The 18,391-nt window shown below is 40.7% G+C and overlaps 1 protein-coding gene across 3 annotated transcripts; it reads left to right on the top strand.

The window, feature by feature from the left end:
- Positions 1–6,735: 6,735 nt before the first annotated feature.
- Positions 6,736–18,155, top strand: lhx6b (LIM homeobox 6b). Of its 3 annotated transcripts, XM_054773358.1 has the most exons (9): positions 6,736–6,944; positions 7,451–7,580; positions 9,037–9,171; positions 9,313–9,434; positions 10,528–10,748; positions 12,461–12,561; positions 12,624–12,719; positions 13,669–13,846; positions 17,695–18,155. In XM_054773358.1, the coding sequence occupies exons 2-9, from the start codon at positions 7,578–7,580 to the stop codon at positions 17,775–17,777; spliced, it is 939 nt and encodes a 312-aa protein (XP_054629333.1). In that variant the 5' UTR covers positions 6,736–6,944; positions 7,451–7,577; the 3' UTR covers positions 17,778–18,155. The 3 variants fall into 3 exon arrangements, with proteins under 3 accessions (XP_054629333.1, XP_054629332.1, XP_054629331.1); XM_054773357.1 differs by lacking the exons at positions 6,736–6,944; positions 7,451–7,580 and having other exon boundaries at positions 8,422–9,171; positions 10,531–10,748; XM_054773356.1 differs by lacking the exons at positions 6,736–6,944; positions 7,451–7,580 and having other exon boundaries at positions 8,422–9,171.
- Positions 18,156–18,391: the final 236 nt, after the last annotated feature.

The raw sequence follows: 18,391 nt of genomic DNA, 5'->3' as shown, positions 1-18,391 counted from the left end.
ATTGGCTTCTTGGCGGATTTCACTTATTGTGGGCTATTTTGGGAGCCTATCCCCCCATCAGGGAACACTGTAATGACACTGTAATACAACACAATAACCCGCTTGATATCCTGAAAATATGTCCCCTAGTGGCAGTGTTTGACTCTGTAATTACATAACATAATTGACACAACTGTACCTTTTATTTGTGGTACAATACTGTTCATATTATTTTATAGAAATATTATTTTGTATTTATTGCATTACAGTATATATGTTATTACTAGGGATGCTCGATCAGGGTTTTATGCTGCCAATTCCGATACTGATCATCCATGAGTGAGAGCTCCGATACTGATACGGTCACATGGATTAACTGTACATTTCTCAAATGATTTATGTTGAGCGCAAGTGGCCAAGGCCGCTGTTACACAATCCCACGGGGCCCTTTTGCCTTTATTACAATTTGACACAAACCTGAGTTTAGTTTGATGCATGTTTTGGTGAATACATGGGAAATAGTTTATTTATTTAGTTCAAGATAACAAAATTAACAGAATAAAATGGTCCAAATAAATATCTTTATTAAATAGAAATGTGTCCTGCTTCACTTAAAACTGAATACATTGAGTGTCCAGGTTGCAGGGGTGTCCAACTTTCATCACTATTAGAGCTGTCAACTATGTGTGTTTTATTTATGACTGGCAACATTTCAACTGTACACAACTTTATTTACCAAGCAGATCTCCACTCGTACAGTGTGGCCATCGTCTTTAGGCTATTTTGTGCTTTGTCGTTATGTAAAGGTATAAAGTCTGAACTCAACAGTTAGAATAAGGCAGGATCTGTCATTGGCACTGAACTGGACAGCCTGGCATCCGTGGCAGAGCAAAGGACACTCAGGAGGCTCCTTTCCATCATGGACAACCAGCATCATCCATGCACGGCATCATCTCCCAACAGAAGAGCAGTTTCAGTGGCCGATTACTATCTCTGCCCTGCTCCACTGATAGAATGAGCAGATCATTCCTCCCTCACAACAGAGGGGGAGCAATAGAAACACACACAGGACTTATTAAATTATGATGTATTATTATTATTATTCATTATGTATTATTGCACTACAAATTTGAGGTGATCTGTCCCATATTTATTTGTTTATTTATTGCTATTCCATTTTCTTATTTTTCTTGTCTCTCATGTCATGCCTTGCTTGTTTTATTTTATTTTGTGATCAAGTTCATTATGACATTTTTGGAGAGCTGCTGGAAATGGGAATTTTTTTGGAGATCAATAAAGTATCTATCTATCTATCTATCTATCTATCTATCTATCTATCTATCTATCACGACCATCATCAAGTCTGCTGCAGCCTTCCATCTCTCCAGGACCTGTATACCTCCGGGACTCGGGACCCTTCTCACCCTGGACACAATCTGTTTGACCCTCTGCCCTCAGGCAGGAGGCTACGGTCCATTCGGAGTAGAACCTCCCGCCACAAGGACAGCTTTTTCCCCACTGCCATCAGACTTACAAACACCAAATAACAGGTTCTTTTTTTATTTGTATCTGTATTATATTTGATTTATTTTGTACATAGTTATACATAATATTCACAATACATATATAATAATTTATTTATATTTATTTTTACTGTTATTTCATTTAGACTTTTTAAAAATGAATGAGTTTTTGACATTTCATTATGAGTCAATGACAAAAGAGATGAGTGTCTATGGCTTCGACTGCTATCGGATTTTGACAACTTCATTATTAACATATTTATAAATAACTCATAAGCCTTTAATAAGAGTAGGCTACTTTTAAGACTGTTTTGTCTCTTGTTGCTCTCTGCGCTATAATGTCCTTACTTTCCTTTCCTTACTTGCTGTCTGCACTGATCAATCGGCAGCATCAGTGGATCAACAGGATATTACGAGTGGCACCGAGCGTAAACACACATTTAAGGGGACACTTTTGAACTCAGGGTTGGCCCTTGTTTTTTTTTTTTTGGGTGCATGCCTGAGGCAAAAAATGGGTTCACCTTTGATAGTCCCAGGTCACTAAAGGGGAGCGTGGGTGTTGGGAAGGAAGTAGTTTTCCTCCTGGATGTGTTCAGCAGCTGATCATTTCTGAAAAAAAAATACATATATTATAATCAATTTGATAAACATCAAACAAAGAAACACTTATTAGCTGAAAGCAATTTGTATGTGTGTGTGTGTGTGTGTGTGTGTGTGTGTTGGGTCCAGTCATTTTCTCTCCTGTCATCTATCACGGACCACACGCTCGAAGCCAAAGTACACAAAACCTCCAAATTGCTGTCATATGGAGTACAAGTACAGAAAAAAAGCCTTCATTTTTCTTTGTCTGCACTTCAAATAAACTTTTTTTTCCACTCTCGTTTCACTGAGAGAAAAGATGGGAGTCATGAGCCGTTTCCTTTGTTTGTTGAGTTGTGGGCTGCACGACCGTAATAGAGATGGGTTGCATTCAAATGTGTGTATAATGCATTCCATTTTTTTTTTTTATAAAATAAAAATAAATGGTTTAAAAAAAAAATAACAAACACACACACAAACATCTATACATATTAAAATAAAATAAAATAAAAGCCACCTAACAGTACAACGCGGCAGTGGCTCAGGAAATGGAGCAGGTCGTCCAGAAAGGTTAGCTCGCTCCCTCCACCCAGTCACTGTTGTTGTGTCCCTGGGCAAGATGTGTGACTGTAGCTTTAATGCTAATGAGCTGCATTTGTCTATGACACAGTGTGTGTCTCCAAGAAGCGCGATTGTGCACTTTGTACATACACACTGTATCTCTGCACTTGTCCAACGTAATAGAGCGGAGTGGGATAGGAGGCCGCAAACGTTAGCGACACCAGTGTAGCTATGTGAGCTACAGTGCTAACATTACATTCACTATTTAACAGCAACATCATGCTAGGCTAACCTACTGTATTTGCTGAAGAAAAACACAACAGATTCCGCGTCTGTAGCTGACTAACAGATAGTTAGCAGAGCTCCGGGCTTTATTTTAAGATGTGTAGCGAAGCCTATGAGGGATATGATAGATTTTTCTCACGTTCGGTGTTCATAAACAGGCTCTAGTGACACAAATTATTACTGTTGGAGCATCACGAAAAAGTCACTTTTGCATAATAGGGGACCATTTATATCAAATTTCTAGACTGAAATAGAATTTTAGATTGACAGAATTGCTTGTTTCCCGTCGCTCGGCAAATCCTGTGTCGCACAAGCCTCCAATCGCAATGAAAAGGTTGCTGCCAGACATGCCACGCCCAAGGCTATTTCCATGACAACTTAGGGCACATGAACTTTGCTGCCTCACACAGCAAACAGCTTTTTAAAGATTCTGGGACATGAATTTCACCTACTGTGCATTAAACATAAAGCGCATCATCATGCACACATCTTAAACGACGGGAAAGCACTCACACGCAGCGCAGCGGAAACAAGATAAGCGCGCCCAGTGCTGCGCCTGGGCCCTCCCCGCCTCCTTCTCCAAACATTTTCCTCCCGGCCGACGTGCCAAGCGGCGCATCCGTCATCCCCCTTTCGTGACTCGGCGCCGGGTCGGGCCCGCTGTAACGTAGAAGCGCTGAAGGAGAGCTCCATGAATCATTCTCTCTTTCACTCTGCTGTTGCTTTTCTCTGCACTTCAGCCATAACAAAATGAGCTTGGAGAAAATCAGCAGCAGGTACTGTAAGTAAACATAAATGTACTACGAATTCTTTTTTGGAACTTGAATGGCACTTTAAAGCACAGACCTCCACCAAGGCAACAATCCTAAATATAATGCTGGAAATTAAACACAGAGTCTCCTGTAGTGTCTAAGAAAGCAAATAATTGCAACAGTCTCTAATTTTGACAGTCTCGGATAAAAATTGGCACACTGGCACTAACAGCTGTGGCCGTAGGCAACCTCCTGATGTTGTTTTTTTTAATGAACTTCACAAGATGGCAGTGGCTGCATTTGAAGTATCATGAGTTCGTCATGAGTCATCATCCAGCAGCTTTATCTACCTCTGAAAGCACTTTAAAATGCTGGTTGCACTGCTTAAGTGAGGAAAATGTGACTCTCTTTGAAGACACAGCAACAACAGAACCAATGTTGCAATCGAGGAACACATCAGCCCTATTAATGCTGGCTGAGTGGTTTGCCCCATATGGCTGCTACAACATTGGTTCTATTGCTGCTGTGTGCTGTGTGAAGCCATATAATAAATACAACTGAATGTTTTACCAGTTTGAAAATGGATCTATTTAGTTACATATTATTTAATTATTATTTATTTTATTTAAAATTTTTTATTTTATTATTTAAAATTAAATGTATGGTTTTAATTCAAATCCACTTAAATTTAGGATTTCAGATGACACAATACAGTATTATTCGCCCTCATGTGACCCTGTGTGTGTGCGTGCGTCACACATTGTTGGCCTCTTAGTCATGTGCCCACTGGGGCTCGTTGGACAGCTCTAATAGCTTTAGCATGTTTGTTTGTTATTGTGTTATTGTTAGCATGGAACGTCTCTCACACACACACGCGCACACGCACAGGTGACCTTCAATTTTCAAATGGTCCAAAACAGTCTGAATCAACTGCGTGAGCCCGTAGAACAGGGATGCTCACACTTTTCAATCTGCCAGCTACTTTTAAAATGACCAAGATCTACCTCCTGCTATAAATATAAAACATATTTTTATTATATTTATAAATATACTACTATACTAAACACTAATGATTGGTATCTCATATTCAGTTTACAGGTAATCAAAGTACTTGATATAATTCAATAATTCACAAAGCAATTCAATACGACAATACAGATGAATTAGAATTCTGTCGTAATTCCTCAATAGTTGTGTGCGTAACCTGAGTACCGGTAGCATGTCAGTCAAAATAGCTACGTAGCGGTCATTGGACACACAGTTAATTACGTCCAGTTAGCCTACGCTACCAAAAATGTACGTATGTATGTATAGTACTTTATTAATCCCACAGCAGGGAAATTCACTTGTTACAGCAGCAAGCAAGATACGCAAGTAAAGAATTCATAGTGACACATGGTTCAAGTGGTGCAGGTGTTCTTGTTGGTGTTGTAGAGCCTGACTGCGGTCGGTATGAAGGACCGACCGCTGTCAGGCATGCAAGAAATCAAAATGATTACGCAAAAGACAATGCAGCCGAAGTCACAGCAACATATTAAAAAGGTTTCAGCAACGGGCACGTTTTAAAGTTCATCGTGAAATAATAGTTTAACAGGCAGATGTGTAGAAAACACACATTTCAATAGTGGAGTTCAGGACACGAAGCAAAGCCATCAAAGAAACCACTTTTTTTCTACATGATTAGCTGATACTGAGTAACTTGTGTTGTAGATATAAGCATCTTACCGCTGAGTTAGCGCATCCGTAATCAGAATAACAGCGGTGAAAGTTGCATATCCATGTGTAGCTTGAGATGTATGTTCACCATTAAATCAAGAGGTGAGCTTAAGGGAAAACTGCACTTTTTGGGGAATTTTGCAGATCATCCACAATCCTTACATGAGACATGAACACATACGTTGTTATGCCGATTGAACCACATTACTGGCGTATTGACACTTTGCCACACTGCACCGGCTAGCTAGCGATTAACTTCGCCACACACTCACCCGCAGCGCGTCACAACGCGCTCACATTGCCTCACGCCACTACTGAAGGGTAAAGCTACGTATTTATGAATGATTTTGCGTCTTCCACTGCTCTGCTGTCCTCTGGTGTGCCACAGGGATCCATTCTTGGACCAGTACTGTTTTCTTTATATTTGTTGCCCCTCAGTTCAGTGAAGCCTTTTGTTAGTCGGCAAAATCTTGAAATGGCCACACATGCGTTCATTAGTTCTGGCATTGCTTACTGTACAACATAGCTACATCACTCTAGTTCTGCGCACTCTGCACTGGCTTCCAGTCAATACCTTTAAAGTTGATTTTAAACTTTTCATGTTTGTTTTTAAGGCAATTCATGGTGCTGCACCATCTTGTTTTTGTGAGCTTTTAAACACTCATCGCCATAGCAGAGCTCTGCAATCTGCCAACCAACTTGAGGCCCCTTGGTCCAATTACAAACCATGGGGTGATGGGTCCTTTTCTGTAGCTGGTGCCAGGCTTACCTGTTGAATTGTGGACTATCAGAGATTTACAGCATGTTAGGTTAATTGGTGACTCTAAATTGTCCATAGGTATGAATGTGAGTGTGAATGGTTGTTTGTCTATATGTGCCCTGCCATTGGCTGGTGACCCGTCCAGGGTGTACCCCCGCCTCTCGCCCTGGGATAGGCTCCAGCATACACCCACGGCCTTAGTGAGGATAAGCGGCATAGAAAATGGATGGATGTCAAATTAATAATAAATAAGGATGTCCGATAATATCGGCCGATATTGGCATAAAAATGTAATATTGGTTGATATCAGTATCAGGTTTTTCCCTATAATGAAAACCGATCATAAAAAACTGCTGTATGAGCCTATGGGCTCCCGTACTTGCCGTCATCGATGCATCCACTGGCGCCAATACGTGGAAATACTTTGTCACAAAAAAAAACAAGCTGCAGGCCGAAAACGGCCACTGGGCCGCACTTTGGACACGGCTGAAGTCACTTTTCACCTTTAATGGAGGACTTGGAAGAGGAGGCACTGGAGGAGGAGGTGCATCATCACATCCTGTGTGGGTGTCAACCTCAAGTGGACAATCCACACAACTTTTCCAGTGCGAAGACGGTGTACTGCTGGATACATCCACTCCGGGAACTTTTGGACTATATTATTGGAGAAACAGAAACTCCACTTTGGTGTTTAGTGCATGCTTTTTTTATTCCTTTTTTGGGGAAATGCTTTTTCCTGCAGGCTGTGTTTTGGCTGCGTGTGCCATGTGGTTGCAGTGTTGACATGCTGTAGGTACTGCACTGTATATATATGTGCTCATTAGGCAACTCTTGCATCGCTCTTCACTGAAAATGAAGGACAACACGACACAAGAAATGTGGCATGGTTTTTTTTGGGGTGAATGCAGCTGTAATCATGGAGTGTTTAAAAAAAAGGAAGACAATCAGGCTCTTTTATGCGTCAAGACGGGTCCCCACTTTGCGCATATTGTCTGTGCTGAATAGACCAATCTCCATTTGGCAGCCTCTTCACTTCTGGAGATGTGGTCGATTTTCGATTATGCATCTATTGAAATGAGCTGTTAACTGTTTTTGAAGGCTCTCGGCTTGGCGTTGATTGGCAGATGAAATTGACACTCTTGTTGCCGCTCGTTTTTTTTTCTCAATCCGAGGCTAATTTGCACGTCTGCATTTCTCTTTGATTGCATTGGAATATCACCATGATCGATCACATTCCCCCCCACTTCGTCTTCTTCCTCGTCTAATTGCATCACATTGTCTTTTGTTGCTCGCAGGCTTTAAATGCAGGAGAGAGTGTTATAAGTCGTTATTCTTGGGGGCGCCGGAAGTGGAGATGTGTAATGTGCAAAGGGAGCTTCGTCGTCTCCGCGTTAAGTACAGGCAGCCTCCGTCAGCCAAAGCATGGTGAGTAGTGCACGTCTTTATTCAACTTCATGCACGCATGCCTTTTCTTAGCGTTTGCATATAGAGACATGGAAATATGCAAATAATATCTTCAAGATAGGATTTATTTGCGCTTGTTCGGTGGAAAATTATACGCGTTTTTATCCGCGAGCAACCTCTCTCCTGCTGGTTTTGCTCATTATTCTGACGGGTATAGACTGGAGTCCGTGTACTGTTGAAAGGTCATGTAATTTTTGTTTTTTATTGTTATATATTTATCTCTAAAACATATGTGAGGCACAGAATGGGAAAAATAATACGTCATGAAGCCTAAAAATCAACTTTAGTTTTATTTACCTTTAAATGTACGAAAATGTATTTTAAATCCTTACTTTGATGATAATAATGCATTATAATTATTTCAAAGATCGTTCAAAAAGTATTTATAATGGGCATGTGTATACTTTTGGAAGAATAACACATTTAAAAGCCGAAATTTAACTTCATTGTAGTGATATTGAGCTTTAAAATGTGTAAAAAATGTGTACAGTTTTGGAATAAGAATATATTCGGAAGCATTTATTTCAGTGATATTGATCTTTAAAATGTGTGTGGGGTATACGATGTTTACATTTTTGGAAACAAATGTTTATATTCGGGTGATAATGTTTAAAATATACGATATAAAAAATGTTTATATTTCAGGAAATACACTTTATAGTGTATGCATGAGGAGTACATTTTTGCAACGACATCATACATTTTAAAGCCTAAATCAACATGTGGCGATATTGATCTCTAAAATGGATGAGATATGTTAAAAATGTGCAGATTTCGGGGGATAGAAATACATTTGAAAGTCAACTGTATTCTGATATTAAGATGACCGTTAGGTAGAAAATGTACATATTTCTGCAAGAATAATGCATGTTGAAGCCTGCTGAGATTTATTGTGACAATGTTTACCTTTACAAGTACAATGTATTTTAAAATAGTAAATAGGCTACAGGGCTATTTCGGAAAAACTAATTGCATTTCAAGCCCTAAAATCAACTGTATCTTAGTGGCGTTCGTCTTTAAAACGTGCGTGAAATAAAACAAAATGTATCATTACTGAACTGTAAGACCTTGAAAGCCTGTAATCATGTTTATTTCGGTGATACTGCTCTTAAAAACGTACATGTTGTATGTATTTTATTTTAAAACACGATCCGATTCCCTCAGTTCCGTCGTTATTGAAAAATACGTTTGAGAACGTTTCGTTTTCTAAGGAAAAAAAGGTGCATATTTTGGAAAAAATATATACATTTCAAGGCCGATATTTTTTCATAATGCAAACTGTATAGAACTGAGTGTGTGTGTGTGTGTGTGTGTGTGTGTGTATACAAAGACAATCCATTTCCAAGCATTTCACTGTCACCTTTAAGAGAGGGGTATGCCGTCCCTCTGTGTTGTAACGCCGACACTTCCGCCACAGTCTAAGCCGGAGGTGAAGCAGGAGGCCGGCGCGTGCAGCTCTCCGCAGGCCGCCTGCCTGTGCTCTCCCGCGGGGGCCGAGAAGAAGCAGTGCGCCAGCTGCGGCATGGACATCCACGACAGATACCTGCTCAAGGTCAGACACTCCAGGTCACCACTATTTAGTTAAGCAACATTGTTTCCTCATGTCAAAAAAAAAAAAACACAAAAACGAAACAATAACACACGTGTGCGCGCTCCCGTAAGGCTGACGGTGTTGTGTCGTGTGCACGCGCAGGTGAACGACCTGAACTGGCACCTGAGTTGTCTGGAATGTTGCGTGTGTAGAACCTCCCTGCGTCAGCACAGCAGCTGCTACGTGAAAAACAAAGAGATCTACTGCAAGCTGGACTACTTCAGGTAAAAACAGTACAGTGCACATTTTGGACACATTGCAATGCTTGGGGTAAGCATGTAAAGCAGCATATTAATAGGGTCGGTGCACGTTTTTCACGTTTTAAATAGCACAGTTTCATTCTGATGACGTCTTGACGTGCTTCTAGGTGTATAGGCTATTCGTTTTTATTCCATTTTAATTGCATTTTGAAAGATTTCTATAATCGGTGTTCATGTTTGTTGTGGGAATGAGCATGAAATAACAGATAATAATCATTCTTGAAATCGTTATGTTCGTCAAAGACATTGTGCATTTTTAACTTATACTACACCTCCATCGATTGTGCATTAAATGATATATTTTACATCATTTAGCCACTTCTTTAAGGATTTCCCTTTGCCCCAGCCACCCTCCCTCCAAAAAACAAAAACCGTATTTAATATTTTCCAATGGTTTATCAACGTAATGACAGTGCTCGCCTTTTATCATAAAATATGATTTATTTGAATTCTATCACACTAAGAATTGTTTTTCTAAAAATATAGAAATATTTATAATAATATATACATTAAAACAATTAGGATTTAATAAGAACACTTTAAAATATAATAATTGAAAAAATAATAACATAAAATATAATAAAATATACATTTTTTATTAGTATTCGTGGTACAGTCTGAAAAGGTCTTGTTTTCCTGTCTAGGCATAAATACCGTAAGGCATTGTACTAACAGATTTAAGATATGTCAGATACAAAAGCACACAACTGTGTGCTTTAAGGTATTTATGAGTATTTATTTGTGGAAGTATGCATTTTTGGTCCTTGCATATCGTGCCTTTGCAATGACTCAGACCCCGCAAATTAGGATAATCTTACCTCAGCTTTCTCTTGGCGGCGATCCTGAATCCTCCTGCCCCCACGTCGTCCCCACATTGCAGCTTTTCTGTAGAAATACACTCACAGGACACAACATTAGGTACACCCGCTCCATGCATTTATGAGATGCAACGCGGTGCTCACTTTTCAACAAGATATCTTTTATTGTGGTCGTGAGTGAATAAACACGTTGGCTAAGTGAGTGACGTGTAGGTTAAGTGCTTCCTGCTTCCTCACAGTAGGTTTGGCACGAAGTGCGCCCAGTGTGGCCGCCAGGTGTACGCCAGCGACTGGGTGAGGCGGGCGCGGGGCAGCATCTACCACCTGGCCTGCTTCGCCTGCTTCTCCTGCAAAAGGCAACTGTCCACGGGGGAGGAGTTTGGCCTGGTGGAGGGCAGGGTCCTCTGCCGCAGCCACTACGACGTCATGCTAGACAACCTGCGCAGAGCGGCGGAAAACGGTACGCTATAAGGTGGTCCTCACCATCGGGGTGTCTGCTGTGGGAAACACAGTATCATTAGCATGCACCAGGGTTACAGTGTCTTTCTCTCAGAGTGACATTTATATCATAGCTTTGTCAATGGACAGGCAGACAAACAAACATGATGTCTCAAGATCCTCTAAATGGCAAAAGCACTCTGCTGCTTTTGAGGACCGATGGAAAAAAGTGCAGTCAAAGATCCTCCATATGACAGGAGTGCTCAGCTGTTTTTAAGGACTTACTGCAAAAAACACGCTAATCGAAGACCCTTCAATTGACAAGATAGCGTTACTGTTTTTAAGGCCCTACCACAAAAACGCAGTCAAAGATCCTCTATATAACGTGCTCTGCTGTTTTTAAGGCCCTACCGCGAAAACACAGTCAAAGATCTCCTATATGACAGAAGTGCTCTGCTGTTTTTAAAGATCTACTGCAAAAGTGCTAGCCAAAGATACTCTATATGACAGGAGTGCTCTGCCATTTTTAAGGATCTACTGTAAATTTATATGGCGGGAGTGCTCTGCTGTTTTTTAAGGACCTACCGGAAATTTATATGATGGGAGCACTCTGCTGTTTTCAACAACTGACTACAAAAACCCTTTTCAAAGAGCCTCCATAGCCCAGTACTGGGCCGTGGGTCATTTGGTACCGGGCCGCACAGAAAGAAAAAATAATTTACATGATGTTTTATTTTGAAAAGTGGCCGGATTCTCTCTGTTACATCCGTCTCACTTGACGCATTTGTCCATTGTGGGTGTGCTAACTTTATCTCATGCCGCACAGATAGACTACTACTGTATTTTTACCATTTTTCTTTCACCTCATATTTGGTCTTAAATGCTGATACTATGTGGGAATGCATAATGGTAAGTTTTGATAACTTATTGAGTGCTAATGTGCACATTTGTCTCAAGTTAATTCATGCTAGCGTACTGCCTTTTCCCACACACGTCAAACAGCCTTGTAATCTCTCTGGAAACACTCCAGAGATAAGATAAATTAGATAGCTATAATGTAGGAACACAAGCCGGTCCGTGGGTCAAAAAAGGTTGGGGACCACTGCTCTATATGACAGGAGCGGTCTGTTGTTTGCTGTTTTTAAGGATCTACTGCAAAAACACTAGTCAAAGATCTTCTAGATGACAGCAGTGCTCTGCTGTTTTTAAGCATCTACTGCAAAAGTGCTAGTCAAAAATCCTCTGTGTGACATGAGTGCTCTGCCATTTTTAAGGACCTACCATAAATTTACATGGTGGGAGCGCTCTGCTGTCTTTTAGAACATACAATAAATACGCTAGTCAAGGATCCTCTAAATGACAGGAGTGCTCTGTCGATTTGAAGCACCTATTGCAAAAATGCAAATCAAAGATCCTCTGTGACGGGAGTGCTCTGCTGTTTTCAAGGACCAACAACAAAATCCCTTTTCAGATATCCTCCATATGACAGGAGCGATGTGCTGTTTGTGAGAACATACGACAAATACGCTAGTCAAAGATCCTCTATCTGACAGGAGTGCTCTGTTGGTTTGAAGCACCTACTGCAAAAAGCCAAGTCAAAGATCCTACGTGACAGGAGCGCTGCCTGTTTTCAAGGGCCAAGTGCAAACTCGCTAGTCAAAGATCCTCTATATTACATTTGGTGCTGATCCTATTTAGAATTGCAGACAATGCCAAGTCCACTTGTCTCTGCAGGAACTGGGCTGACTCTGGAGGGGGCGCTGCCCTCCGACCAGGACTGCCTGCCCAAACCGACCAAGAGGGCGCGTACGTCGTTCACGGCAGAGCAGCTGCAGGTACTGTAGGTGGCGCCGTGTGTGTTCCCGCTGTGCAGTCAGGTGACGCGTGCGTGTTGCAGGTGATGCAGAGCCAGTTTGCTCAGGACAACAACCCTGACGCTCAGACTCTGCAGAAACTGGCTGACCTGACGGGACTGAGCAGGCGAGTCATCCAGGTAGAAACCTTCATGATGTCATCAAGAAATCATGTTTTATCTGGAATGTACCATTTTCATTGTCTTGTGTTGTACTGGACAGGCTGGTTCATCACATGAAACCCACAAAGATGATTTTCACCGAACTCGGTGTCCGGGTGGGGAGGGGCCCGAGGGAAGAAAAAGTACAAAAATTGGGATCATTCTGTTAATCACAACCAAAAATGAGCCTTTTTCTACATTAAGTCTGGTTCAGACCAAGTCGCAACTACCTAAAACCAATGGGCAGTTTACACACATACCAGACTCGCACAGGAATAGCAGCAAATTACCTTTCCAAAGTCATTGTTGCATTGTTATTGACATTTTGGTTTATTATCATGCATGTACGAAATAGATCAGGGGTGTCCAAACAGGGCTGCATACTGAATAAAAAGCAAAAGATGCAGGTGCCACTTTTACGTTTGTTAAACCAGCCCATGTAGACTTCCAAATATGTTTTCTATATTGAAAAAAACCCCAGCCTGCATCTCATCTTTTTCATCGGTGACAAAGTGTATTTGTAATATGAACTTGTCCTCCTTACGGTCAACTTTTTTTGCTGTTTTTTTTAATATTTCAACTTTGTCTTTGTACATTTTTTCTCGTAATACTATGACTTTATTCTCATAATACTGTATTTTGACTTTGTTATTGTTATATTAAAACTTTTTCCCAAACTTATTTTAACTTTAAATTTTTGTTTTGTTTCTCATACTATGACTTTTTTCCTTTAATATTTTTTTTTTTTTTTTTTTTTTTTTTTTACAATTTTTTCTGTTAATATTATGACTTTTTTTTTCCCTTATTACATAATATTTTTAGATGGTGCCAAGGGCCAATAAAAAAACAGCCACGGGCCGCAAATGGCCCACGGGCCGCACTTTGCTCAATAACCTCATGTACCCTAGTAACAAAGTATTCCTACCAGGTTTGGTTCCAGAACTGCCGGGCGCGACACAAAAAGCAGCCCCCCGCAGGCGGCTTCTCTCACAGCAGCACCTCGCTGGCCAGGATGCCCCCCTCCCTGCACGAAGACCACATACAGTACTCCCCCTTCAGCAGCCCCGACAGGCCACATCTACTGTCCCTGCACGGCTACCTGGAGAGTAAGACATTTTGTTAACATAACAATAATTAATTCACACTAATTACAAAATAAATTAAAGTCACTATATTTTATAAGCATTACATTTTAAACAATCACAACATAAATTCAATTTAGGTGTTCATCTGTTCACCTCACACTTTTACAAACCTAATCTTCTAAACCTAATCTAGAAGCCTTGATGCTAGAATTTAGACCATTGAAAGGTGCTTTCAGTAAACCCTACTGTGTGTGCCTGTAGCTTTAATGCTATTGAGCTGTGTTTGTCCACCTTTAACAGATGCCATGTATCACATACAACAACGTAACATTAAGTAGCGGCACTCACATTTCTCTCTCGTTTAAACACTCTTCAAAGCTTCCTTTGAATTTTAACGATCAACCTACAGGTCGAACACAAGAAATTATTAAGTCACTCACGTGTATTTCACTCCTGTGACCTACGTGCCCTTTCGTCCTGCCGCCGTTTCGCTGTACTGCAGCGTTTTTGTATCCTTGTTTAAACTTATTGCTGCGGTACTCCTCCTTCGAACCGAAGATTCATTTTATTATTATTAACCTTTATTTAACCAGATAAAAACCCATTGAGATCAGGATCTCTTTTACAAGGGTGACCTGGCCAAGAGGTTAGCAGCACACGTCACAAGGGATAAAATATACAAATCTAAAAGATTACATACAATGTATATTAACAAACATACTTTGTAAAATGCAAGTGATTAGTAATAAAATCCATAAAAAGCTATTTAAAACAAAGGCACTGTTCTGTGGTCTCACGCTCTTTGTCCAACAGCAAGGACCGAAAGGCTCCAAAAGGAATGAGTTCCGAGAGCTTTAGTTCAGCCTGTAAAAGATTCCACGCTGTGGGGGCTGCAAAACAGAACGCTTTCTTCCCCAGTTCAGTTCTCACACGGGGAACAGCGAGATGGAGGATGTCACACGATCGCAGGGCATACTGACTTTCAGATCTCTGGAGTAAAGTACTTAAGTATGTTGGGACTAAGCCAAGCAGAGCCTTGTAAATCAGGATCAGCCAGTGTGTATACCTATGCGCACTTAAAGAGGGCAGTCCTGATTTTACATATAAGTCACAATGATGTGTAAGGCGACCATCACCAGTGACAAACCTCAAGGCACTGTGATAGACACTGTTTAAAGATTGGAGACACTTGAGAGGAGCCCCCATATACAGCACATCTCCGTAGTCAATCAGAGGGAGAAATGTAGCTGAAACAAGCAGTTTCCTGGCTCCAAGTGAAAAACAAGTTCTATTTCTATAAAAGAATCCGAGTTTCACCCTGAGTTTAGAAATTAATTTTGTAATATGTGCCTTAAAGGAAAGCTCATGGTCAAGAAGGAACCCCAAATACTTATAATTAGAAACCAGCTCGATGGTGTTACCCTGAAGCGTTACAACGGTTGGCATGTTTGTTGGTAACACACTGGAATTTGAAAAGACCATGAGCTTGTTTTTTTCTGTATTTAAAACCAATTTCAGGGTCCTCAGACGAGACTGAACAACATTAAAAGCAGCTTGTAAAAAGTCAAAAGCCTGAGTTAGTGAGGGTGAACAGCAATAAATAATGGCATCATCGGCATAAAAATGATAAAATGCGTTTGGCACATCAGTACACAGACTGTTGATATATAATGAAAATAAAATGGGACCCAGAACCGATCCTTGGGGCACCCCTTTCAACAAATCCAGAGTAGTGGAGGTGGATCCTGCCGCCTGCACACACTGAGTTCTGTTGGTTAAATAATCAGAAAACCAATCGGTGGCCGATTTTGAAATACCACTGCTGTGTAAGATTTCAACCAAGAGTCCGTGGTCTACTGTGTCAAAGGCTTTGGATAAATCTATAAAAAGAGCTACACAATGTTTCTTACTGTCCAGAGCCTCTATAAAATCATTTAAAACTTTAAGACCGGCGGTAACAGTGCTGTGCTGTTTTCTAAAACCAGATTGAAACAATGATAAAATATTATTTGACACTAAGAAGTCTGTTAATTGATCACTGACGATCCTTTCAAAAACTTTCGCTAATACACATAATTTAGAAATTGGTCTATAATTATTTATATTAGAAGGATCGCCTCCTTTTAACAGGGGAAGAACGAATGCAGACTTCCAAACTTTGGGTATTTTATTGCTGATAAAACTCAGATTAAAAATATGCGCTAGAGGCTCGGCAATGAAATCAGCAGCCAAATTTAAGAAAAAAGGGTCAACATTATCAGGTCCAGCAGCTTTTTTTGTGTCCAGTCTCCTCAGAGCACTCTGAACCTCAGAGGCAGTCACAGCAGTGAACTCAAAAAGACAGGCCATACCACCACTAACTGATGTTGGGACCAGGGGTGAGTTCACATAGGCTGGATCAGCTTTCGACAGCTCGGGATGTAAGGACTCAAACAAGGAGCCAGCAGAAATAAAATGATCATTAAAACAATTTAAGATGGCTTTCTTATCAGACACGGGTCCTGAATCAGAAATCAGAGAAGTTGGCAGGTCACTAGTCCTTTCATGATTAGTTGATTTTATGACCTGCCAAAATTTTTTGGGATCTTTTAGATATTTTGTTGATTCAGTCAAATAAAAGTCTGATTTAGCTTTTTTGATTAAAAAAGTGCATTTGTTACGAAGTTGCCGAAAACTGAACCAATCTGCCTCTGATTTAGTTTTTCGAGCCCTTGCCCAGGCAGCGTCCCTATCCTTAAGGAGGTTTCCTAAATCAGATGAAAACCAGGGATTTTTTCGTCCCTTCACCCTAAATTTTCGGATGGGAGCATGCCTATTTATGATGCGACTGAACTCATCGTAAAAATAATTCAAGGCCAGCTCAGCATCGTTGAATAAGGAGATTCTGCTCCATTTAAATGCGGCCAAGTCATGCCGAAAAGCTTGCACACAAAAATTTTTATAATCTCGTTTCAAGAGAATATGTGGCTTAGATTTGGGGATTTTAGTATTTCTTGTTGCTGCAATGGCACAGTGATCACTGAGATCATTTGCAAATACACCTATACTTGTGTACTTATGGGGGGTGTTTGTTAAAATCAGATCAATTAAAGATGATTTCAAATGATTTTTAGTGTTTGGGCGGGTTGGAGAATTTACAAGTTGAGTCAGATTTAGAGTGTCACAAAACGATTTAAGGTTGTCTGATGATGACAATGATGATTTACAAGCGAGCGAGTAAGCAAGCTAGCCATGACACAGGAGACACGGCAAGATGGCAGGAAGATTGATTGACAATGGTCTACAGCCAATCAGGACGCAGAAAACAATGGGCGGTGGCGGACAGATGAGCGAGGGAAGAGAGAGACACTCAAGTTCCCACAGTGCAATTCTTATTCTTCTTAAAGGGCCAGGCTCGGCCTGTAACAGCGTTCATACACTGTAAAAAATAAAAATAAAAATAAAAATCAGCGAAAGGTGAAGCGCAATAGAGCGAGGGAACACTGTAATTCCAGATACTATGATCCAGAATATGAAAAAATAGGGGACCTTTGGAATTTTCATCATAGGAAGATGACAAATGAAGCTCTAAACATGCAACAAACATCATTATATATTGTATACCCAGAATAAAAACGCCCTTACGGAAAATGCCATTTTGGTCAATAACTGCTGAATTAATATTGATATCATCATGAATCCAGTTGCTACTGGTATGTTTTCATGGTTGAGGAACCTAAATATGTAGATAAAGTAAACGTAGCACTAATATTTATGCTGTAAATCACTGTGGCGGGAACTATGGCGCTCTCTGAGTGCTTTTCTAGTTTGAAGATGTGTAGCGAAGCCTGCATTGGTGCATAAAATCATACTGTACTGTCTCCATGCAGGTCATCCCTTCTCAGTTCTTGCAGCTCCGGGTCACTTGAGCCACCCAGGCCTCCCTTTACCACAACTGCCCATCAGCCGCTGACATCCTGCATCCACCCTGCATCCACCCTCGCGCCACTTAGAGGATGCCATCAAGTTTCAGCCTTTGACTTCAATTCCTACCATTGATCGCCTGTGGAGAGATGAACATTTTTTTTTTTATTTGCCTTTTTTGTTGAGGACTCACTAAACACAGAGTCATGCTTTTGTCCTACCTGCAATTCATTCAACCCGCAGCAAACGATAGAAACGACGACTGTTGGCGAGCACGAATGCAGCGTCTAATGTGGTCTGTTGTTGTGTTGTCGTGAGAACGTGGACGCTCTTATTTATTCGGAAGAAAAACTCAGCACTTTTTAAAATGTGTCTTGGCCGTACATAGGGTACATGTTGTAAATAAGCTTGAATAAAGCACCCAAGGTGTGTTTACGTTTGGTGTTGGCGTCCATTTTCAAAGTGCATTACAGAGGACACTGTTGAAAGGTCAGAGGTTAGAGGTTAATAACGGCAACGTCGGTTGCTCACCGAGAGCAATTAGCGACAAAACACGCACATCTTCCCCAATTTAGTGATCAATACGAGCTGATGGCTTCACGTGGTAAGGTTTTTTGGGGGGCTTATATTTGACCTTTTAGCATTCATGACCGACAGTAACAT

This window comes from Dunckerocampus dactyliophorus, chromosome 4 (genome assembly GCF_027744805.1).
Source record: "Dunckerocampus dactyliophorus isolate RoL2022-P2 chromosome 4, RoL_Ddac_1.1, whole genome shotgun sequence".
NCBI lineage: Eukaryota > Metazoa > Chordata > Actinopteri > Syngnathiformes > Syngnathidae > Dunckerocampus > Dunckerocampus dactyliophorus.
Note: the sequence above shows the minus strand (reverse complement) of the source record. Positions and strands in the feature narration are given on the sequence as shown.

Bases quoted from the DNA above. Each gene is read 5' to 3' on its own strand.
- lhx6b (XM_054773356.1), top strand. From the start codon at position 8,995: ATGCCGTCCCTCTGTGTTGTAACGCCGACACTTCCGCCACAGTCTAAG. The intron at 12,562-12,623 runs GTACTGTAGGTG...TGCGTGTTGCAG, and splicing joins TCACGGCAGAGCAGCTGCAG to GTGATGCAGAGCCAGTTTGC. The intron at 13,847-17,694 runs GTAAGACATTTT...GTCTCCATGCAG, and splicing joins CCTGCACGGCTACCTGGAGA to GTCATCCCTTCTCAGTTCTT.